Source organism: Eulemur rufifrons, chromosome 1, assembly GCF_041146395.1.
Source record: "Eulemur rufifrons isolate Redbay chromosome 1, OSU_ERuf_1, whole genome shotgun sequence".
In the NCBI taxonomy this organism is placed as follows: domain Eukaryota; kingdom Metazoa; phylum Chordata; class Mammalia; order Primates; family Lemuridae; genus Eulemur; species Eulemur rufifrons.
This window is the reverse complement of record NC_090983.1, coordinates 66,698,332-66,723,147: the sequence shown is the minus strand read 5'-3', so window position 1 is coordinate 66,723,147 and position 24,816 is coordinate 66,698,332. Positions and strand designations below refer to the sequence as shown.

The 24,816-nt window shown below is 41.2% G+C and overlaps 1 protein-coding gene across 2 annotated transcripts in view; it reads right to left on the bottom strand.

Moving 5' to 3' along the window:
* The window catches only part of ACVR1 (activin A receptor type 1), a 125,797-nt gene that overhangs the window by 30,591 nt on the left and 70,390 nt on the right, over positions 1–24,816 (bottom strand). For both annotated transcript variants that reach the window (XM_069456654.1, XM_069456743.1), the window contains 4 exons: positions 10,250–10,513; positions 7,975–8,186; positions 4,441–4,540; positions 774–920 (listed from right to left, as the gene is read on the bottom strand). In XM_069456654.1, coding sequence (XP_069312755.1) covers positions 774–920; positions 4,441–4,540; positions 7,975–8,186; positions 10,250–10,513 — 723 coding nt within the window. The remainder of the gene's footprint in view (positions 1–773; positions 921–4,440; positions 4,541–7,974; positions 8,187–10,249; positions 10,514–24,816) is intronic.

Below are 24,816 nucleotides of genomic sequence, written 5' to 3'. Positions count from 1 at the left end.
TAGCAATGGCTTTCCTATAAGCCAGCCCTAATCCAATAGCCAAAAAGTGGCCAACACTGTCTTATACGGAGTTAAATTCTGTATAAACCTTATATCCACTATTAAAGAAGCACTCTAGGCAGCCTTCCCCATACATGTATTAATATAAACACATTTAGAAAAACTTTTCAAAAATATAGAAGTCAATAGGCCCACGGAGTACGCTCACCCTTTATACTGCCGTAGCAGTACTGCAACGGGCACTTTGCATATTTCACAAATGTTGCTAAGCTTCAGCTTCCAAATTAAAATGTATGCTGAATCCCTCTGTAAATCTGGGCTTTAAAAATGATGCCTAGTTTGAGGGAATGTGCATTTAATTACGATATCCCTGGGAGCTGTGAATCTCTAGGAAATAGTCCAAAGATCTTTCTTAGTTTGATTCAAGTAATAAATATTCAAAAAGGGTGGGGTAAGTAGAACAACCAATGAAGCCTTGAAGTGAACAATATGGGGCAAATTTTTGTTGTTTAAATAACGATCTGCAGATGTAGGGAGAAGAATTAGCAATGACGGATTTCCTTTTCAGCATCCAGAGAATCTTAGAGCTTATTTGCAGATTTAAACAAGAAATTGGTGTTAAAAGAAAATTAAACTGTATATAAATGCTGAGGATCCCTATATTGCTTTTCGGGAAGGATTCTCAAATTCACAGTCACCAAAACAGAGAGGGCAAAGGCAGTCAAGTATTTCTATCTAGATACAATTAACCAGGGGATTATCCTTGTACTTACCTAAGATATTTTCATGCCTCAGCATCACAGTGTTGTACAATTCTGTTTCCCTGAACCACGACTTCTCATCCCGGGAGGAGAAGATCTTCACGGCAACATTTTCTCCTTGCCAACTGCCTCTCCACACCTCACCATACCTGCCTTTCCCTGTGGAGAGCAAAGCACAGGTGACACTGAACAGCAGGCGTGTATAAGAGGCAGCCGGCCACCAATAAACTTAGCGCCTGCAACTCTTAATCCCTCCCATCGCTTACTGGAGAAACTCAGTTCGGAGATATAAATATCACAACCTTTTGCCTGTAAAGATACACAAAAATAAGGTGGAAACTGCCCCTCTTATCCCACCTATTGTGATAACCAATCAAACCACCTTCTGTATCTGCATTGTATAATTAGCTGCTAATTATTCCGTTTACATTTAAATTCCTCCATTGAAAGGCATAAAGTGTATAGGACTTTTAAAAACACACGAAAGTGAAATTTCAAAAATGGTACTGATCAGATGTCAATTTTGTGCTGACAGCCAAAAAAAGTATGTCATTCAATTGAATGGCGTCACTGTCTCCCTTTCCTTTGTACAAGATCAACATAGGCATTTCCTAAGCTGTCCACATTTGTGAATTTACATATGTATTTTTTTTCACAAAGGAGATGATTAAGTTTAAGATGTGTGTTCTGAGGATTAAAAAACAAAAATAAAACACAACGCGGTGTAGGAGATGGACACGCAGCCACCACCATCGCTAAAGGATTTCTTGGCAGAAGACATAGTTCAAAAGAGGATTTGCGAAGTCTTAGACACATAATCCCAGAGCAGTTGTGATTTCTGACACTGGTCATGGGTCTCTGCTAGACAGCCCCTGTGATGCCACAAGTGGGCTACACGGAAAAGTCCACCAGGTTTTGAGAAACGTGGTGCCTTTAGTTGTGATCTGATCTGTTTGGCGCACAGCCTCCTTGAGCAGCGTCAACACACTTGTCAGCTTGTCAACTGCATCCTCCCTCTTCCATTCTTCTCTTTAATTATAGGTAGGGATGATCAGGGAGGCTGGGAGGAGGAGGTAATTACCATGAGACTAAGGGCATCAAGAAGGGGTATAATCAGGGGAGATAACAGTGCAGCAGGAGAGACAACTTGCAGGGCAGTGGGGCCTTCTACCCAGGCAAGTGGCTGCTGGGATCACGTGGCTCCTAACAAGCAGCTGCGGCACCACCTGCACACACAGGAACACAGCTCTTTGCTGGAACACTGAGCCACAGCAAATCCAAACACGGAGAGGGAAGCGGGTCTGTCTGCACAGGCGATACACCGGAAACATAATCAAAACCACTAAATCTAGACTCCCTGACAAGAAACAACGTCCCCATTAAATACCAATGACTAATCCAAAAGGATGTTGAATGTGGCCAATAAGTGCTCATCGTGGGCCGGCTGCCAGGTCACACAAATACCACTTAGTGCAGGATTCTTTTTAATAATCATAGCAGTTGTCCAGCATTTCTAGCTCAAGATCGGGGCTAGTGATAAGATACTCCAAAGCCAACCACTAGAAAATAATATGGTAATCTTTTCCTGCCTTTGGTTCCATTTTGTATCTTTATTTTCCCTTTGTCCTCATTTTCTCATTATGAAAGAGAAAAAAATATGCCAGGGAACTGTGGACATAAAGTTACCGCAAATCCTTTTTTTTTCCTTAAAAAAAAAAAAAAAAAAAGAAAGCAGAAGATGGATGGCAAGGTAGACAGATAAGACAGAATTACAATAGAAATCTTTTCCAATGGTTTTCAAATGCTTTATGTTGTCAAATGCTTTTTGCAAATGCAATGTTATGCAAAAGCCCCTAAAACAAAAGAGCTGCCCAAAAGCCCTGGCCATGGAGCCCCACAAAGGAGATCCCTAAACCACCTGAAATTTGTGTTTTCACTGAACATCATCTGGATATCACTCACCTAGTCCAACTCCCTGTGTTTCTGAACCCAAAATGATAACATGCTATCCATGCAGCTGATCACATAGATTTTTATTCAAAGCTATACCACATAAACACACTAACCATAAGCACCTGAAAAGGCACTGATTTTATTAAAGTCCTTAGTGCCAACTCAACAAAATGTAATAACTGTAGTTACGTTATTCCAAAAAGTGCCGAAGGAAATCTATAGGACTGATCTTACAATAACGCACTGCTCTGTGAATGGCGAGTGGCGTGGGAGGGGAGGGGAGAAAAGGGGAGGGGAGGGGAAGCAGGATGGGAGATGTGCCCCTCTCGGCCTGCCTGCCACTACCCAGAGACCCTCGTTCATAATCAAATAGGATACTATTATAGTTGGTACAGTAGGATAACTCTGGTTGTACATAACAAGCACATTTGAGGCTTTTCCATCTTTATTTTCTCTATTCACAATCTGCTGTGGAGAAGCAAGAAGGAGGGAAACAGTCACGGTGGCAGTAGCGGCAGACCTAGAGAAAAGGCCACAAGCCCCTGCTGGTTGCCTGTGTGTGCCTTCGGCCAGCTGCTCTTCCCACCTCTGCCCGTCCCTTTTTCTACTACTGAGTTTGGGGGTGCCCCTCTTTCCATGAAAACAATAAGAAAATTAGAAGGATAATAGCCAAGAGGTAGAATTAGCTTATGATGGCTTGTCACCTCCCAAAAGCAAAAGATGGGATGTAAAGCTCAGCCCAAAAAATCCACGAGCACCAGGAGGAGGAGAGAGTGGAAGATACCAACAACGCATTACGGCTACTGCACCCATCCCTGTGTGCCATCTGAAGGAGAAATTTGCAAAAGCTATCATGGGACCTGCAAATAGTTGTCACATAAAAGTAAAACTAATAAAGATCAGGACTTTCAAAAATACACTTTATATCATCTTCCTAGAGAGCCATTCAGCAGTATATCAAACAAACCATTGAAAATTCACAAATTTTGACCCAGGAACTCCTAATTCTTGGGAATTTATTCTGAGAACTCAAAAGAAAGAAGCAATGTATGCAATAGTTATAGTGAAACTATCATTCAATGGACTATTACAATACATAATCTTTTAAAATACTTGCAATGTGTGCATAAGATGTATGTAAGCTTAAAACTGAAAAGGGACACAAATTATATACATACCATAATTACATCTACATATAAATATGTTCATATATGGGGAAAATATGAGAGGCCACAGAGAAATGTATGTAGCTCTTGTTTAAATAAAGGAGTTATAAAGGTACCTTTACGAAAGTTGGCTTCATTAGTTATTTTTAAAAGGAAGGGAAGGGAAGAGTGAGAAGGATTTGAGAATTTCAATAAACAACTTCATTGTCCCAAAGCCTACTTACCTTAGGTCATTAACAGCTATAATAAGGAGCAATCCTATCAATTCATTTTTCAGGCATTCCCATCATCCCAAAGGGTACACTTACAACTGAAAGCTTTTGACTAGTCCCTCTCTGTACTAATTAGTGATAGACTCCTTAGACGAGAGCTTCGACAAGTTCAGGTGCTCAAATATGAGTCACAGAGAGTAGAGACCACATGGCTACCTCACATCTTATAAGTTAAAAAAAAAAAAAAAGCAATCAACAACAAAAAGGAGATTTTCCAAGTTCCATCCTCCTTCTAAGACCACAACTAACATTGTATACTATCCACAAAGGAAGGGGAAGAAGAATTACCAACACACTCCAAGAGTGTAATCTGGCGAGCCACTGTTCTTTGCACCAGAAAAGGAAGACCAGAGCCACTTCCTGATGTACACGAATGATCCAATAAATCCTGTGGTTTAAGAAAAGGAGAAAAAGAAACGATTGAGCAATAGCTCCCAGTTTGGGGTGTTAGCATGCATGCTATTGTAACTCACATGGAGGGTAGCAATCCTGGACACGTGGCCTGTTAGTGTGCATGGAAAAAAGACTGGTTTTATTTCTTAGAAAAACTAGAAGCTAGCCCTTTCCCTAATATAGGACAGGCTTTCCTGAGGGATAAGATTACTTCTCTTGTACCCAGAGTTTTAGAATAAAATACATAATGAAACAAGCTGAGCAGACAGAGCAAAGTTTAAGATGCAAATTAGAAAGTCCAAGAAGCATGGCTGAGCACAAGGGAAGCAGTAGAAGGAAGAGCAGGTGGAACGTAAAGGGGAGGGAGGATCCTTTCAGCTCCAATGCTGGGTATAATTTACCATATTCTGCTCTGCTCACTGAATATCTATCAAATGATTCACTTTAGTTGCCATACCAACTAAGGAACTCTAATTAGGAACAAACAAATTAGGAATAAGGAACAAACAACTCTAATGTTGCTAGTAATGCAAAGACTCCAATAACCAGGTGGACATTAAATTGGTACACTCGGACAGGGATGGGCTCCCTGGACGCAGGTTTCCTTTTCGGTGGGTGAGGATCAAAAGGGTCACTAAATTAACACCTACTTGTTATTTCTTGATATGAATCACTCATAAATCAGAGAAGAAAACAAATAAAACTTCCATTAAAAATATCAAACCAGCGCCCCAAGTCAACTTCTACAAATGAATATGTTGGCAAAAAGATTCCCAGTTAGCTCATTCATAACGTTTTCCTTCTTACTCTCAGCGTAAGCCAAAAAGCAGAAGTCTTTTGGTGTCAGGTCTGGGTTATCTATAATAAACAATGTTGGGACCCTGATGACAGAGGTAGGACTGCAGTAATGTTGAGTTAATATTCCCCAAATCTCATCCTTTCCCAAACATTTTAGCTGGTCTATTAAAGCAAAACATTGATTTTTGTGAATTTCATCTTCTTACACTTCCTCTGAGCACTACTGTGAAGTACTGTTGATCGACAAAATTACCAAAAGCTGAACATCCAACGGAAGAAATTTAGAACCCTTACAAACCACCAAAAGGATAATCAACAAGAAAATGACTGCAGATGAAGTAGAGTTTCACATCTCCTAACCATTTTCTCTCTTGCAGTTCTTTTTTCTCTTTATTCGTTCAATTTTTTTTTGGTAGAATAATTCTGACAATTAAACTAATGTGCTGTTTTTTTTTTTTTTATAGTGTATGATCCTGCTTCTCAACCCAGTTCATGGATTCAAGGGGGTAAAAAAATGAACCAAAGACTAATAAACATCGACCTCACCTCCCAGATCCCAAGGCTTCTTTTTCAACACAGGCCAGTGGTTTAGTAAGGGTATGCTTTGTTGAATCATGTAAATGTGCGTACCACTTAAATAAGCAAGCAAGTAGACCAGTAATGACAACTTGTTTTCAATAGCGTTCTCTGCTGTTATTATATTGTGATATACCGTCATCTGACATAGTTGAGATTAGAAGACTGTTTTGGCATACACTCCAGTCTCTTTCAACATTCTAAAAGCTATATAAATGGTAATTTACACTAGATATTCCCATTATTGCCCTGGGTAATTAGCTATGTTAGCAGCTCCGAGGAACGAAGTTCTAACTAGTCTATTTTAGAATCTTGCTTTGCTGAAGCTTTGTCAGGATTCATCCTCACATCTTCTTGCTACTAACTCAATAAACTAATTTAATTTTCCTTAAAGCTTGAAATAGACTTCTAAGTATATTTCTAAAGAAAAAAATTGTATTTCTCTACTTTTCAAAATGGAATGTCCTTAGACCGTACTGTATGTATCCTCTTTCTCCAGTGCCACAGTACCTCCATTTTAAAAGTAGGGAAAAGGCAGCTACACAAGCTACAAGTACCCTGGGCTGGTGGCCCAGTGATGGGGCAGGCAGCAGGATGGGATGTTTTCCAGCCCGTGCCAGCCACCACCCCAGTATTTTGACAACTGGCCAAGGGTGGGTCCTGCAGTTGTCCAGGAGTAGCACCTGCACTCCCACGGTGGCCACTGGAGAGGGGAAGTCTTCTCCAGCAAAAAGGAAGCCGTGGGGCAAGTGTAACTGCAGAACTACCAGGCACTTTTAAGCTTGTCATCTAGCAGAACACAACTTGTTCCAAGATGACTGGGGATGATACATAGGCATGGCATTAAATAATATTGAATCACATTAGAAAGTTATTACCTCGATTATCTTTCAATTCATTGGATTGCGACAAGGAGAGAATCTCGATTTGGTATTGGCATGTCTCTCACATCTCTCTAACACCCACAAATGTCAAATTTCTTTCAGAGCAGGCATTAGACCCAGCATAGCACCCGTGTGGAATGTTACTGCTTTTTTCTTTTGCATCTTATGGTAACTTCTATTTATGGCAAGTGATATCCTTTTCCCACTTAAAGTTTAAAGGTTCTTTGAAATTAATGCTTGACAAACAACCTTAAAAAGTAAATAAGACAGTCGCTTTGTAATGTGATTTCATCATTTCAAAATATACAAAAGAGTCATTTTAAAATGTATAAATACAATGGTTTCTAACCCTGTGCTGTTCAGTAAGATAGTCTTAGGCAGGTGTTGCCTCTTAGCAAGTAAACTGTGGCTAGTCTGAACTGCTGTGAGTGTAAACTACACAAAAGATTTTGAAAACTTAATTTAAAAAAGAATGTAAACTATCTCACGAAAAACTTTGTATTGATTACATGTTGAAATGATAAAAATTGTATATGTTGGACAAAATATATTGTTAAAAATTTATTTCATCTTTTTTTTAACTTTCCTTGTTTTTGGTTTTACGGTTACTTTCTTTAAGGTGGCTACTTGAAATTTAAAATTACATACGTGGTGCCCCTATTTCTATTGGACAGCACTGCTTGCACCACGCGACTGCGCTCCACAAGGGGGCAGCACAGGAGCACAAAAAAATTTAATAGCCACTTTTTTGGATGTCAAGTTTTAAAGTCTTAAATCACAAGGTGTTAAAATAATCTAGAAGGGAAATTGATTTTTAATATTAAGCAAAATGTCGTTTAAAAAAAACCACTTTTATTACTTAGAGTTAACTGAAGACTACAAACTCCAAGCCCTCCAAAAAATTACATTCTTCTCCATTCTTTGCCCTTATACCAAGAATCTCCTAAAATAAATCCCCTCCCTTATTTCTATGTCTGTCTAGAGTTGATGTTCTAATGTGGGGTGGACTAAAGAGGTGCCCGCATATGTTTGCTTAGGACATACATGACCAATAGCATGCAGGTACCCTATCCAATCACCCCATACTAGTTAGCGTTTCATGCTCAAAATAAGAAAGTATCTTGAGTCAGCTTCGTTATGCTTGGGATTGCCTGTGGGGTCCCGAACTCACTGCTAAAGTGCTGTCTCCAACATTGGTGGTGATGAGCCCTTCGATGGTGCCGTACTCCACGTCTCGCGGATTGAGGCGTTCCTGGTTGCGCCTTTTAAATTTTCGGAGAGCAACTCCCAGTAGACAGGCTAGAAGGCATACTGCAAACACTACAGAGAGAATAATGAGGCCGACCTCCAAGTGGAAATTCTGGGTTCCAGGGAAGGATTTCCCTGGAGATGGGGGAGAAAGGGGGAATTGGCTATAAGCATCACTGTTTGCTTATAACTCAGCATAACCAATAATATACTAATAAGCAGCTCCTGGATCCTGACCACACAGTCTTGCATGTCACAAAGAATTAAAACTAAAATACTTCCTAATACCTGGCCAATGGCCCGGGCATTCTAACCATCATTCAATTAGACACAACTGGAAGTTGAAAAACATTCCACTGAGAATCAACTATATTAATGCATGTATGTGGAAGTAGTTTTAACATACAAAGTACTGTACAAATCCTTGATATTACTCTTACTAACTTGGATTTGTTTTGTTTTATCATCAAGCCTTTACAGACAGACACTATGCTGCAATATCCCTATGAGAAAGTGCTGAATTAAAACCAAATTATATAATCTGTGGTCTCTCTCTTCCATATATCTTGGATGTCTATTGCTGAATTCTCATTGATCTTTTGATATTACGATTTCTGCCTAGGAAAAACTATTCATTCATCTGTTCATGTACTCGTTTACTCAAGCATTCATTCCCTGATTCACTCCCTTGTTCAGGTATTATTACATTACCCATTCTAACGTTGGTGCATTCGCTCAAAACACTTCACATTATCACGTGATCAAATATTCACAAAGGTTTTCTACTTGCCAAGTGAGTTAAATCCGAATTTCTTAGTTGGACAGTGAAGGTCCATAATTAAAGGATTCCAAAACAATCATCATCTTTGGATTCTAGACCCTGCCATGACATTGTCACTAGGCCCTGTTCTTCCCTTCATATGCCTGACTCGTTCCCATGTTCCTAGTCCCTTCAGCAATCCAATCTCAAGCCTAATTTCCTTTACATTTTCTTTAACTTTCCAAGCCCAAATAATTAATGACTTGGCACACACGATACTCCATGGTGCACGTCTTTTGTACAATAAAGTGTAAAACTAAATGAAATACAACATTAAATTACAAATATTGTGACCTCCCTAATTAAATTAGAAATTCCTTAAATAGAGAAAATAAATCTTCTATGAACACTCAGAGTCCGGCAGAGTTTTGCAGACTAGAAACTTCATACTGTTGATGTAGATCGTAATTTTTGTATGAATGCAGACATTTATTCATGTCCATCCACTCGATTAATAAGAATTCAACTCGCACCAAGTTCAAGAGTAAAATTTATTCCACTAAAGACTCCTTTAGTTTTAACTATTTAAATACTGGATCTCTCTTTTTAGAGCTTTCTTTTATTATTCGACCTATTTGCTTATCAGAATTTAACCTTTTCAATACGCCTTAAGGTCATCTCTGTAACTTCAAAATTGCTACAACCTGATCTTGTATCAGCTGTTTCCATTTTTCTGTCTCCCCCCTTGCTGGCTGACATTTCTGCGAGTGCATCCTCCTAGTAGACTTTCCTACTCCATTTTGGAGGGTTGTTTCTTCTTTTGTGAGTACAAAATTAAATGATTATACCTATTAAAAATGTACTACATAAAGAAAATAAATTTGGCTTGGGGTGAGTCTACATCAATATTTGCAGGGACTTTTGAGATTTCATTTTATAGGGAAACAGTTTCAGAGGAAGACTGATTTCCATAGGATATGGAATCCATATTGAATACGGTACAGAGAAGGTTCCACATAAACTACAGGGTTCATGGGAAGCCTCATCCTGCATCAAGTTTCAATGATGGGTCACTGGGCGTCAGATGTGGGAGAAGAGGTTAGTAAGCCTTCCCGTCTCCTTCCTCATAAAGCAGGGTACCGGAGAGCGGTTTACCTGTTTGCAGTGACCAAAAGAGAATTGATCGGCCAATGCATTCCCAAGGTAGATGTCACCTTGCCCATATCCCCCAAAATGCCCATCCTCCTTTTAGATGCCCAAAGGCCATGCCTCTCTCTTCCTCACCTAGAGCTACCTTTCTGGTTGCTCATCGCCTCTGGTTCAAAGAATAAGAGGAAAGCCTTATGGCTACTTAGATCTTTAACCTCAGTACAATATGCAAACTCAGGACCATACTAACAAAACTCCTTGATCTAGAAATAGAAAAGTCCATGGGAACCTTTAGTGGGCAGCTGGGCTGTGATGTTCTTGTTACACCAGTCCCCTTGGCAGCACTCCACGGCTTGGCCAGGGGATGGCGGGGTCTTACAGGTCATCTTCCCCTGTTCATAGACCTGGAAGCAGCCTTTCTGGTAGACCTGGATGCCGTCGTTGATGCTCAGCGAGGAGAAGCACTGCTGGCCTTCACAGTGTTCCTCGCTACCGCAGGAGAGGCCTTCGCACACACACATGTAAAGTTTGGGGTTGACCTTGGGCTTCTCATCTGCAAAGGAGAGAGGAAGGAAAAAAAATATCACTGTACAGGTTTTGCCCCCACTGGGAGAACGACCATTGCAAATACCTTCACCGAACAGAAAGTCAAGCTAAGCATCACCATTGGCCATGATGTCCACATTCTGTGACCTTGTCACTTGACCAACCACCAAATAATAATAATCACCTCTCAACATAAGAATGCATTTTTATAAGCTATGCACTCTTTTTGATCATACTAGACCAAAGACTGGTTATCGTCTGTCCACAGACTTCTGAAATGAGCTTCTCGCACTACGGTTTTCATGTTACCTTCAGCGAAATGGGCTCACACTCATATCCCAATTCTTTTTTTAAGTTATTTATTTGGACACAAGGTCACGCTCTGTCACCCAGACTAGAATGCAGTGGCATGATCACAGATTGCCATAACCTCAAACTTTGGGACTCAAGCAATCCTCCCAACTCAGCCTCCAGAGTAGCTGGGACTATAGGTGCATGCCACCATGTCCAGCTAGTATTTTTTATTTTTTTGTAGAGATGGTATCTTGCTATGTTGCCCAGGCTGGTCTCAAACTCCTGGCCTCAGGCAATCTCCCTGCCTCAGCCTCCCAAAGTGCTGGGATTACAGACATGAGCCACCACACCCACTCATATCCCAATTCTTGCATCAAAATAAAATGTTTTACTGGAACGTAATATTCAACACCTTTATTTTACACACAAATTGGCTCCTAAATATCTGGTAGCTATGAATACTAGTTCCTGCTAGCTTCATACAAATCTCCACCAACCAGTAAAACAAGGAACGCTGACATACATGCAGTTACACGACTGTTTAGGAAATATACTACAAGCTGAGTATCCCTTATCTGAAATACTTGGTAACAGAAATGTTTCAGATTTTGGAATTTTTTTTTTGAGGGGGTATTTTGGAATATTTGCATTTATATAAGTTGAGCATCTCAAATCCAAAAATCTGAAATCCGAAAATACTCCAATGAGCATCTCCTTTGAGCGTGATGTCAGCTCTCAAAAAGTTTTGGATTTTGGAGCATTGATTTCAGATGCTCAACTTGTCGTATATAATAAGAATAAGCAAGGATGCATAGCCTACAATTACAAATCCATATTATCAATATTTACAGCTCGATGCCTAGACTAACTTTTCAATAGTAGCAACATTGAAGTTTTTACATGGATTATAATGGGAATTAATAGCTACTTAAGAATTTTCAACTAGCAGAAAAAAAATTGGCACTAAATATTGAGATGAGCGCAAAGGAGACAAAGGGAAGAGAACAAGGTTTGCAGAATAAGTTAACAGGTAGCACCAAAGGAAGAGCACACCTGGCGCGTCCAAGATGTGATGGAAAGAGAGAGAAACATATCATCAGGGAAGCACACCTAATCACACCTCCTAATTGTCTCTTTCTGAAAACACTTATTTACAGTTTCATTTTTCATACCAGTCTTTTTCCCTCCCTTGTTGGAATGAATAGTTCAGACTTGCTGGTCCCAACAGTTTCCTCTAGTGGGTGAGGAAAGTGAAGATAGAATGTAAACAGCCAGGTGCTGGAGGCCACTGATGAGTTAGCCAAGGCCGTTTTCACGGAAGCACTGCTCACGTAAGGAAATCCAGCTCTCAGAGCTCCCTCCGAAAGGCACATCGAGGCTGCCTCCTAATCCTTGAACCCTCGGTAGTGGGTCTGTGAGATAACTGCCTCTTTCTTAAAATAACAGGTCGGGTGGCTGTGCTTTCCAGAGAAAGACCTTAAGGTAAGGTCTTTGAAAATGTCAAGCTCATTTACACAGATTTGTGTGGGTGTGCGTAGAGATGTAGGTTATCTCAAAAAGAGAAATGCGTTCTTCATCTTTCTTCTTCCCTCTTCAAAGAAGTGGAAAAATAGTTCACTGCCCACTGTAATGTGGGTGCCTCGTCCCACAGAGTAAGTGCACGCAGACACACAGACACAAGCCTTCTATTTATAATTGACTTGCTAGTTCTTTTGAAAACCACAAGGGGCTCATCCAAGAGCAAAGACATGCCTGAAAGCAGAAAATCCAAAATAGCCGCTGACAGTCTATGTATGTCACCAGTCTCACCCCTGGGAATCAAGCGCCCTCAGACATCTTTAATGAGCAAAAATTGTAATGAGTGAAGAGATAGCCTTTATTTTCCCTGCCTAGAGAAATCCAAAAGAAATTCCAACACCCATCTATTTGCTATGAGGATGAGAAACATATATATCTGTTGACATAATCCAGCAAAAAGTTTACACTTGCCAAAAGAGAGTTGAAAGATAATATTTCTAGGGAGTCTAGACATGCTTGCCACTCTCGAATGGCACAACGCGGGGCTGAGGCTGCCAACTATGCTGCCAACAGGTGATGATTCTTCGGAGGGAAATAGATGGGTGGGGTGAGGGGGAGAGTTACTGGTGTCAGACTGATTTGTGACATACAGCAGAGAATTGAAAAGACGCATGTTCAACACTATAAAATAATGCGATACATGCAAATTTTAAACATAAACATATATTTTAAAGCCCTGAATATTTTTAAAAGAGTGTAGATATCCAAGGATATATACCTAACATGGTGAAAAGTATGGGCCTATTGACCTTGTGTTGGGGATGAGGGGTCAGTGTTGGGATAAAGGGGCAAAATGAAAATAAAATAGGAGAGTAGCTGTTCACGGACTGATAAAGGACTGAGGAGTATGATTTACTCAACTCGCTGCACCTATGGTCCACTAGGAACAACAGCAACAGGTAACTCCGGACTAGACAGGGCTCACTCATTGTTGATCCTATAGAAACAGACAGTCCGGGGACCCAAAGAATCCATGACACTTTCTGGTTCTAATGAAAAATGTCAAGTATTTTAAAGCTAAAATAACAACAACAAAAAAATTTCTCTAATGTGCTCTCGAAATGAACTCTGTTTTTAAATTTCCAGCCCAAACTAAATGCTAAGTCCACAGATGCAAGAAGGGACACTGCCTTTCCAAGGTCTCCAGTTTTTGACAGAATGTGCGCAGTCCGACGGATGTTTGGACTAAAACCTAAAGAATTTTGCCAGAAGTGAGCAGTCTCAAGTAAATACCATCTTTAGTAAAATTCAATTCGCTCTACCCAACTCTACAGTGAACACATGTAAAGTGGTGTAGATCTTAATCAGACCTTAATCCTGTGGGGTCATGAACTAAGTGTAAGGAATTCATTTGTTTATTAAATATGCTCCTTGAATCCCTTATATATTTCCTATAGTGGCATATAAACAACCAGGGGTAACTCTTTTAAGTTGTTGCTTCTTTTCAGTAAGTTGTCTAAAACCAGGGTTTTCATATCCTACCCACCCCCTAATCAGGAAAAAGAAAAAAGGCAAAGAAAGACAGTTGTTAATGATACATAATAATTAACTCAACATCTGATATGGAGGAACCCTGCGCTGAGTCCAACAATTAGCTAATGGGAAAGTACAAAACCTTCACCAACTTCTTTTTCTTATTTTGCTCCTCACCTAACATTTAGTCTTCTTAACTTATAGAGTCCCATATAACTAATTAGCAGAGCCCTTCGTGTATTTATTTTTCATATACACTCAAATGTGTTAATAAATGAAGACCCTAAATTCATAAGAATGTGAGAATGACTTCACGTGCACACACATGCACATACACACCTATTAGTTAAATCCCATTTCATCGGACAGAATAGAGGAATTTGAAGAGATATCAAAAGGATTTTCCAAGCCAGGATTACTAAGTTAACAGAAAAGGTTAAAAGCAAGGTAGTAGCATTCTCAGATCTTAATATCCACAATTCTAAAAACCACAGCAGGCTTCAAAATGCCCATGACTCACTTTTTTAGTCTTGTCATATTTAGGAATAAGCATAACCTGTGTAGGCCTGTGATATTTAATTTGGGATAGGTGTGGAGTGGGAGGTAGGATTCCAGAATGATCACAAAACCCCTTTAAGGGTCACAGGTAAGGGTGTGTGGACCCCTAATCGCTCAGACTGTGATAGAAATACAGTACACATCAAGAAACACCAAGGAACAAATAATCACGTTCTGTGACTAATTTTCAACTGTACAGACAGGAAGCACCACGTCTGATGTGAAGTATTTTATACTTGCCTGTGCAAATAACCAGGAAGTACCCTGGCAGAAGGCAGCAAGTCTACTCCACCTAATTGACATTCATTTGAATAATTCAGTAATTTAAATGTCAAGCCAGAGGTATTCCCTCTCTGCGGAGCTCACCCACATTGTTTGTTCTAGAAGGCACCTCCTGGCATTACTCAGTGTTATGGCTGGCACTGTGTGCCCTTTGTATCACCAGAACCAGGGCCGTGTGAAAACACTTGCAGCCGAGGCTGGCTGGGAACAGCAGGGAGTTCTGACCACAAATGGAGACAGCCTGGAAGAGACCGACGCCGCCAGGGAGGATCCGGGGCTGGCTCCGCACACCAGAGGCACAGGCTGGGAATCCCAGGAGTTCACCACGGCCAAATCTTTAAAAAGATCTTTCTTCTTCTGGGCAATACTCAGCTCACCATCTGGACACACCTACTCCGAGTCTAACGCAAGGCTGGCAGAGAAAGAGGCAGAGCAAAGAGCATCGTGGACTTTTTTAAATTGTCCAAAGTTTGGGATAATCTTGTACTTCATAGTAAAAGTATTCACATTTACGTTGAAGTGGGAATGTAGTAATCTAGCGAGGCGCAACACGACAGACTTCTCTATCCCCACCTGCCCAGTCATGCACCCTATCATGCTTGAAGGCATTTAAACTGAGTATCATTCCAAATGGTGCACAAAACCCCACATTTCCTACTAAGGTTTTTAACACAAAAGACAAATAAGAAAAGGCTACAAGTAAACCAGTCTGTAGATCCACCCTAGGGGTCAGCAAAAGGAACAGACTGAATTTTTTACAGGTTCACCTCAAAGTAGCACAAACGATAAGACAGTAATTAGACTATAATTATAAAAGTTCAATAGCTCAGAATTTGTATAGGCTAAAAAAGGAACTCAAACATCCCTGGACTCCTTCCAACAGTCTGAACGATTCATTCATTTGAAATGGCAGCTTATATTAGGTTTATAGATTATGGGAATCCTTCCGTCGGCTCCTAATCCGCGAGCACAGTTTGGCACCTCTCCAGAATCTGAAAGCATTTGAGATCTCTGGCATTAAACAAAGGCTTAAGGAAGGATTTTGCAATACTAGGTATCATTGCCAGCAAGCCTGCTCCTAAGACAGAAACACAAAGGTCCATCCGGAATGCCTAGTGAAGGGCATTTGATCCTCTGGCAAGAAGGCAGGCTTATACACTCGGGGATAAAATACATCAAGTGCCCAAATGCTCTCTCATTATAAAACACTCATTTAGGGAGCACAAATCATATTTTTATTTATTTTTTCTTATCAGAAGGATTGATACTTAGTAAGGTTGTAAAGCCAAGAAGAAAGTGTATTCCAGGAGTTATAAGAGGGAATAGAGGCATTCAGATGAGATTGCATATATATATTAAGATAACAAAAGCAACAAAAATTTCTAAGAGTTTAACACCAGATCTGTTCCTCCTCCAGTGTTCCCTGACTCAGCAAATGGCATCACCATTCATTCCGGTGCACAAACCCGATTCTCTTGGGCTTCCATTACTCTCAAAAATAGAGACCACAGTTGTTAACCTGGCCCACAAATCCTGGTTGATCTGATCCCTGCATGCTTTTCAGCCTTCTCTTTAGTTCTTGAAAGTTCTTGGAAGGTCTTTTCTTCCTGCTTTGGGATCTCAGGTCAATTAAGTGAAGAATTCTCTCCAGATTGAATACTTATCTCCCTCCTCACCAACACCCCATTCACCCAGTTAGGGCTGCTCTACCATGTAGATCTCACTTTATATGTTACTTCCTCAGAGAAGCCTTTGTTCACACACCCAAATTTAGAGTAGGAACTACCTTTGGATACTCCCGTACTTGTGTCTGTATGGCTGCTGAATCCCCAACCCTTTCCTAATAGACTGTAAGCACCCTGAGGGTGAGAACTGTATCTACTTTTATTCATCATTCATTATATACTCTGCAACTGCCTCAGTACTTGGCAGAAGTCCAAGCCTGATAAATATTGCTACAGAATGAATTTTCTCTTCACAGAAAGGATTTAAAGGTGGGAAGAGACCTGATGCTGGTTTTTAGAGCAGACTGAGCCCATAAAGTCTTTAAATGTCAGCATAGATCTTAAGGCAAGGCTTAGTCACCAAGCCGGCATGTCTGTGCAAACCATTTCTTCCTAGAGGAGCTCACTATATCATCACATCTGTTCACCTACTCGGGCTCCCAAATGGAGAAAATTAGTACTTTTTGTGGTGTGGTCGATTTTCTGTTTGCTTGTTGGTTTGTTAGAAGAAACAGGTAAAATACAAGACTCCCTAAATAAGGGACTATTTAATACACTAATAGAACAGCTGGGCTCCTGTGGGTGGTCCTTCTATGGATGGCTAATTTGAGGACCGGGGGCTACTAGGATGCTATGGGGATCAGGATCAGCAAAACACACCAAGTGCCTTCCACTCTAGTCAGTTCAGAGGGGTTCGTGCCGGACTTGGCTGCTTAGCAGAGTAAAAGCTACCCCTGATCTTTGCTGCCATTTTTCCCCACCAGTGAAATAATGGCACTTTCAGCAGGGAGCGGGGAAGAGTAAATTACATCATTTTCCCCTTCTTGCTTTGCTGAAGGTGATAAGGATTCCTAAGTCATCCTGCATTTGAACTGCTGAAGCTGAGAAAAAAAAAAAAAAAGTGCCATCTGTTTATTTTGTGTCTGGGCTGACTCCTTGTCTCTGAAATAATCCCTGTAAATTAAGCCTATTGCAGCAGCCACACCTTCTATTTCAAAGCCAAAAACTCAGCCTGTGTTCAAGTGACTAACAAATTAAAGAAGATTGTGTGGTAATGACCTAAGACAGTATTGGTTTGTCTTTTCCATGCTTTTTATGATTCTCTGAAGGTAGCAAAGACTTGGCTTTAACAAATACAACATGTCTGTAAAGCGACTCCTTAATATGGGAGGAAATAATGACCCCTTTCTTCATTTTGTCTTCAAACTTCTTGAATTTCTGCCTCAGACAAACAAACAATTACACGGGAATTACCCATTGCGGAATACTTTTAGAAACCAGAAAATATTCTCCTCCCCATATGTGCCAATGCCCATGTCTAAGCGAAGCTCCAATTACAGGAAGAGTAACAGAGAGTACCAGAGCCTGAAGGAAGAGGGAAAAAAGCTCATCCTAGTGAACTGTAAACATTTCAGAAGTTATTCCTTGTTTAGCCTTAGAAGAGAGCCAGGAACATGGTTCCATCTACTGAACATCTCAGGCTGGAAGCTCTGTTCCCAGTACAGGGAGAAGTGTTGATTTTGCTGACTCACTTTTGCTTGTTTTCCCCACCTCCTTAGGCTAACCAGGGAGTGCACAGCATTCCAGGGTTTCTACCTGGGCTCTATTTGGCAATTTTGGTTTTACAGAAAACCTTAGACAATGGGCAATAGATGGGCTAGAATAGTGGAGAAGAAACCAGCAGGTGGCTTCAGTGCCTGGCTTTCCACCTTGAGTTCTCTTCCTGCACCCTCCTCTACTGCTCTCTCCAGGAGTCAGGGACCAGGCCTCCTCTGTGGCTGCCAGTCTTGGCTCTGGCTGCAGTCAGCAAGCCTCCACCACACCCCTACACCCTTTATGGAAGATTTCAAACCACACAGACAAACACTTCAAAAATTGGGCAGGACTCCAATTTGTTTAACAACAGTCTTGGAATGCGGCCTCTAGGCATTGTGGCACCCAAAGCTGAAGGTGAAAATGTCCTGAATTAGTTAACTTCCCCTTCCCTAGCTTCACACCCTATCCTACCCTAGAGAAAAACACAGTGGGGATTCTAGACTACAGCAGCCATCCCCCACCCCCATCCCTGGTTTCACTTTCCAAGGTTTCAGTTACTCTCGTTCAACCACAGTCCAAAAATATTAAATGAAAAATTCTAGAAATAAACAATTCGTAAGTTTTAAATTGTGCGTTGTTCTGAGTAATGTGATGAAATCTCACATCATCCAGCTCCGTCCAGCCCAGGACATGAATCATCCCTCTGTCCAGCATTTGCTCACTGCAGAGGCTACCGGCCGATTAGTCACTGAGTAGCCGGTTCGGTTAGCAGATTGACTGTATTGCAGTGCTTGTGTTCAAGTCACCTTCAGTTTACTTAATTATGGCCCCAAAGCACATGAGTAGTGATGCCAGAATAGTGTTATAATTGTTCCATTTTATTATTAGCCATTGTTGTGAATCTCTTACTGTGCCTAATTTATAAATTAAATTTTATCATAGATACGTATGTATAGGAAAAAACGTATTATATACAGGGTTCTGTACCATCTGAGGTTTCAGCCATCCACTGTGGGTCCTGGAACACATCCCCTGCAGATAAGGGGGACTACTGTACTTTCTTTCCATCCAAGGTGAAGCCAAAGAGATTTAAAAATAAAAGGGTAAAAAATTGGGCCAGAGTCTAAGCCTCCGGATATTGCAACTTCCCTATTCCCCAGTTTCCCAATTCATTTCCTGAGGCCCTACCAGGCCCGGAATTCCACAACAGGTCAATGAAGAAAGGAATACCATGTCTTCACTCCCATGCATCCACGCCTGGTGCATCTGTATGCCAGCCTTTATAACTTGATCTTGGCTTTGCGTATCTTCTTTCTCCCATTAGTCTAATTAAATGGTCCAAAAGACCTCACTAATTCCCAAATTCAGCACATTGAAGAAGACCGGCTTATTAGTTATAGAATAAAGATCCTGCAGTCACCATAAGATGGTTGTGTTGGGTCATTCTGAGCTTACCGTTCTTGTTTTTGTTCTGGTTTTTTTTTTACCCCTGAGCTCACAGAAAAGCTCCAGGTGCCTACACTCCAGGTAGAAACAGAAAGCATCTCTTTTGAGTGCTGTGAACCAGAACTGGCTTTTCAAACACACAATCCCTTCCCCTCAATCTCGGTGCCATGGCAAACCATTCCCAGCGTCCACAATAATCTTGGACCTTGGCAGAAGAAAGCCAGATAAATCTGAGATGTGTCACGAGGCCACTGGCTGGGGAGCAAGAATATCTAAACACAAACCCAGGCGAGAGCAACAGGCAAGAGTTTCTGCAGATTCCCTTTGGCTCCTGTAGCCGCAGATCACTGCCGGCCTAAAGATAACCCAAGTATCTACGAAGGGTCACTTTTAAATAGTAGCTTTAATACCACCAGTCATTTCAGAAGTATTTCCTTCCAGAGCCTGCTCCCATCCACACTGGCGCGCCAAGCCTGTCTCACAATGGCAAGCCCGCTGCAGAGACGAAAGCCCAGAAGGAAATGGAAAGAGTCTCAAAGGGAAACAGACAGCTCCTAACATGCTGTGATTCTATTCTGCGATTCTACATGTGCTTACACTTGGACTACTGAGAAATAACTTAGCAAAGAGACACCTTGTAAAAGTGATCTACCGACAATCGCTGGGGACTAAAGAGTAGGTACAAAATGAAACAAAACAGTTTGACTCAATGCCTCCCCTTTCTAAAGCTGAGGCAGCATAAACTGTGGGTGGCTACCATCCAGGAGTTTTTTAGGAAAGCCTTTCTCTCCAAGAGAAAACTTATGCCACTTAGTCCATTGGACCACTGTTTGGCTGAACAAGGAGAACTATATGGAGTCTTCAGGCACATACTGTACATACATAGCCAATGTGGCCACCCACTAACCACACAAGTGCCAAGAGGAACGCCTCAGAAGCCTGCTGCTTTTTTTCTTCCTTTTAAGTAGGGCCAAAGTTCCCAAGATCTTCCTAAGAACCATTAAAATCTGCTCAGCACCTCACCTGTCCACCAAGTGAGCCCACATTGTCCTAACGTGGCAGTTGGCCAAGGGCTGGTGTACAAGGGACAGGTGCTTAGTGGGCTATTTTCAGCTGCTATCAGCTCAATCAGGAGCTGCACATGCTCTGTAGCCAGGCAAGTTTTGGTTCCATTTCAAACTCTAGGCAGCCAAGAGACATACACCTTTCACAACTGCCAGAGCCACCAGCTGCCCGGTGCTCCTCCCAAGACGGGAGCAATGAAAACAGTGTAACCTGGCCAGCCAGCATGCCAGTGAGCGAGCTGTCCCTCTCATTTCACTGCCCGGGTTATTCTGAGCTGGGCTTATTGACACTCCATGGCAACACAGGAACAAAGGGCCAGCTAGAGGGATTTAAATGTCTTGCAAAAGTTGCTAGAAAAGTCAGCAGCTCAGGCTTCTGTTTTCATAATAAAACCAGCAGTGGAATTATTATTAGATTGTTGTTGTCTGGACTGTTGTTATTATTTGTGAGCTACCTGTAATAAAGTTCTACTTTTCGAACTAAGGTTTTGTTTTGTTTGTCACCATTTAGTTGCTGCAGTTGGGGTGCCTTTGACGACGCAGCAGGTGGGTTTGCCTGCCCCCAAACTGCAGGAGGACTAGTTTGTCGCATCTGTTTACTTGCAACACTCTATGGCCCACTTCACCACACTACCCTTTCAAAACACACGAATTGCCTTCGGGATCTAAGACAAACACCCTAGTCGCTAGGCTCTGCTTCTGCCATGCTTGTAGGACTCTGCTTTCCACCCTAATCTCCTCTCATGACTTGATGTCCCTGTGGTCTCATTTCTCTGGGCTCCACCCTTCCTTGGCTGGTCTAATGCCTGTTCATCCTTCAAAGCTCTACTTCCCTGACCGCCATCTCCAATCCCAGCCCCGTATGGGATGAAGGCATTTCCTGTCCACTCCCCTCACACTCTATGACAAACCTTTGCTTTACTCAACTGGACTGTGACTCCCGAACCGCAGGAACCACTTCTTACTGGTGTTTACATCACCGGTGCCCACCAGTGCTGCCAACAGGTGCACATGGTAATTTATCCATTGAGAAAATATCAGATCACTTTACAACCGATTCTCTTTTCCCAAACTCAGAATAAATTCTTTGCAAGGATGTATATGCTCTCTTATTACCTCCTCAGCCCAGATCAGTCCCTCTATCTCTTGTAATATTGTCTTTTTTATGTTATAATAATTGTTATTGTAGCTAACATTATTTATTCATTTGTCAAATATTTATTGAGACTGACTGCATACTAGGCAGTGTCTTGAACACTAGGGATAATACAACGAACACTACCAAGTTCTGGCCTCTCACGCTCTAGTGCTCACTATGTTCCCAACCCACTGCCTGGAGTCCCACAGCACCCATGCAAGCTATGTATTTTACTGTCTCTATCATACCCCATAGCAACAAGCACAGAGAGGTGAAGTAACATACATACAGAGACGCAGTAGAAAAGATGGATAACAATGGTGTTTGGCTTTGTCTCTTTCCCGAGAATGGCTTAATTCCAATGCATGGCCATAAGCCTTCCCTTCAGAAGATATTCTTTGACTTTAACCAACACCATTTGACTGTCAAAAACTATCCTAACCCTTTGCAAAACTAAAATTGCGAAGCATATGAAGTAGAACATGAAGTTAAAGATAAACAGAAGTCATGACTGGAACTCTATGGGGCATTCTGCAGTACTTTTTATACATATGTATGCATTGACATATATATATATATATATATATCACAGGAGTCAAATCCTGAACTGGATTGTGTATATTTTTTCTATCTATTCTTCATAACTTTCCTGAATGAATCTCTCTGATTTTCTGGGTGTGGTTTTTTTTCCTTTTTTTTTCAATTGAAACTGTCTTGGTGTAGGTACCAGAATTCAGAAGGCAAAACAAATGCAGTAAAAAAAAAAATAAAAGAAACCATCCCCATGCCCCCAAAATCATCACATGAATACAAAATACAGGCAGAGGATTTTTTTTTAAAGTGAATGTCACCAGCAGCTCCCCAAGAGGAATTTCTCCTTCTTCCTCTTATTTCCTCTCTCCTTCCCACATCTCCCAAATACACACATCCTCAGGAAAGTCCGTGTTCTGTTCTAACCCATAACAAAGAATTAGATGCTGCATTAGCCATTGCTTGAGAAAACACCCGTTTGCAGGGGTTAGACTCAGCTGATGAGCGTCAGGCAGCAGCTGTTCCAGTGTTAGGACCAAGGCTCAGAAGGTGCAAATGCAAACTTCCCTCTTCTGCCAAATCACCAGCTTGGAGAAAGAGGATGGTCAGGCTACGTGAAGTGGTGAAAAAATAAAAGGTTCTAGGCCAGCTTTGTTGGAGAAGACACCAGATGACCTAAGGTCCGTTGTCAGAGCTTTCACCTGAGGACAGCAGGAACTTCTGGGCAATGAACTCTTGGGAGCAGACGGGTGCTGTCTTTTTTTAAACTATGGGTTAGTGGGTAGTGAAATCAATTCAGTGGTTTAAGACAAGGTTTCTTTCTGTCTTTCCAAGCGAAATAAAACTGAATAGAATAAAAAAGAGAAGAAATAGGAGCATATCAAACATAGAGTAATTATTGTTTCATGAAATTTTCGTTTCAGTTGTGTGTGGGCCCTATGTACACACTGGGTCCTACTCTAAAATGTTTCTTATATGAGTCACAGTCAAAAGTTTAAAAGCCACCCCACCCGTGTCTTACACTCTCTTCAAATGACATGAGTTCTGAGTCACTATGGCTATTAGGAATAATCATTATCTGTGAAGTTTGCCTGAGGTCATCCTGGGCTGCAGAGGGAAGTTCCTAAGGACAGTTTGCACTGTTTTGAGTGTTGCAAATTAGTTTGTAAGTGTGTTTTATTTTCCCTTGCATTTTCTTTTTCGAGAGTGAAAGTTGCATATAAGACATTCCTACGAAACTCTTCTTTTACTCATTTTTCCATAAAGAGGAGAAGGCATCCAGTCTTTCCTTCTCGAGACCTGTCTCTACAAAAGAGAAAGCTTAGAAGCTTTTGCACTGCACACTCACTGTTGACCACAAGGAAATCATTTCATGAGCTTGGCTATTGAACTTGTTTTTCCATCTGTTCAATATTTGACTTTATTTGATTGAATTTTTAGAGTCCTCCCACACCCTACTGCTACCCACACCACTCTTATACCATCCACTTAAAAAAAAAAAAAAAAAAAAAAATGTGTGTGGCTCCAGTTTAACTACCCACGGCTGAAACAAACATTGCCCAGGAAGGAAAGGCTAATACGAACCTTTGCCATAGCTCACCTTGCATCAACTAATATACGATCATTTTGTTACATAAGAAAATTTGACAATAAAGAAGCAATATCTTGGCCGGGCGCGGTGGCTCACGCCTGTAATCCTAGCACTCTGGGAGGCCGAGGTGGGCGGATCGTTTGAGCTCAGGAGTTCGAGACCAGCCTGAGCAAGAGCGAGACCCCACCTCTACTAAAAATAGAAAGAAATTATATGGACAGCTAAAAATATATATATAGAAAAAATTAGCCGGGCATGGTGGCGCATGCCTGTAGTCCCAGCTACTCGGGAGGCTGAGACAGGAGGATCGCTTGAGCTCAGGAGTTTGAGGTTGCTGTGAGCTAGGCTGACGCCACGGCACTCACTCTAGCCTGGGCAACAGAGTGAGACTCTGTCTCAAAAAAAAAAAAAAAGAAGCAATATCTTAAAAGTCTGCAGTTTCATCAGATATTTACATTCTAGGTCCTAGCAGTGGCAAATAGCTCAGTATCTCTCATCTCTCTCCCTGAAAAAGTCTCTCATTTGATGATATGTCAAAGAAAAAGATTTTATTCTGAACAAAAGGGGTAAGTTACAGTAACAAGAAATGAGAACAACAAATTTAATACTAAGACATTTCCATTACATTCATTCACCCCTTGAAGAACTTCCTGAATCATTAATAATGAGAAATTCAAAGAAAGGCTTATTCTATTCCTACCCCCAGTGGCAAAGAGGGGCACCTTTGTGGACCCTAACAAAAAGTCCATTGAAGTTACCCCTTCCTTCCCTCACTGGGTAATTGGGCTGGAAAGTCTGAGTGGTGATGGCTTTGGAAATACTAAAATCAAGTCAAGTCAGAAAATAATTTAGTGCCTACCAATCTTCTCCAGACCAGGCCAAAATCTCTTGCAACAAAACTCTGCATTAAGTCCAGCCTTCCTCAGTATAACAAAAGCTAACTGTAGCTTGCAAATTTAATAAAACGTGGGTTGTCTTGTCTTTGAAGTATCTCCAAAGAAGCGATATTCCACTTTAAGCATTTGTGTCACAGTCTTCACCTGCAAATGTGTACAGTCACAAAAGAAAAACCAAACATGGAGGTTCTGACTTCAC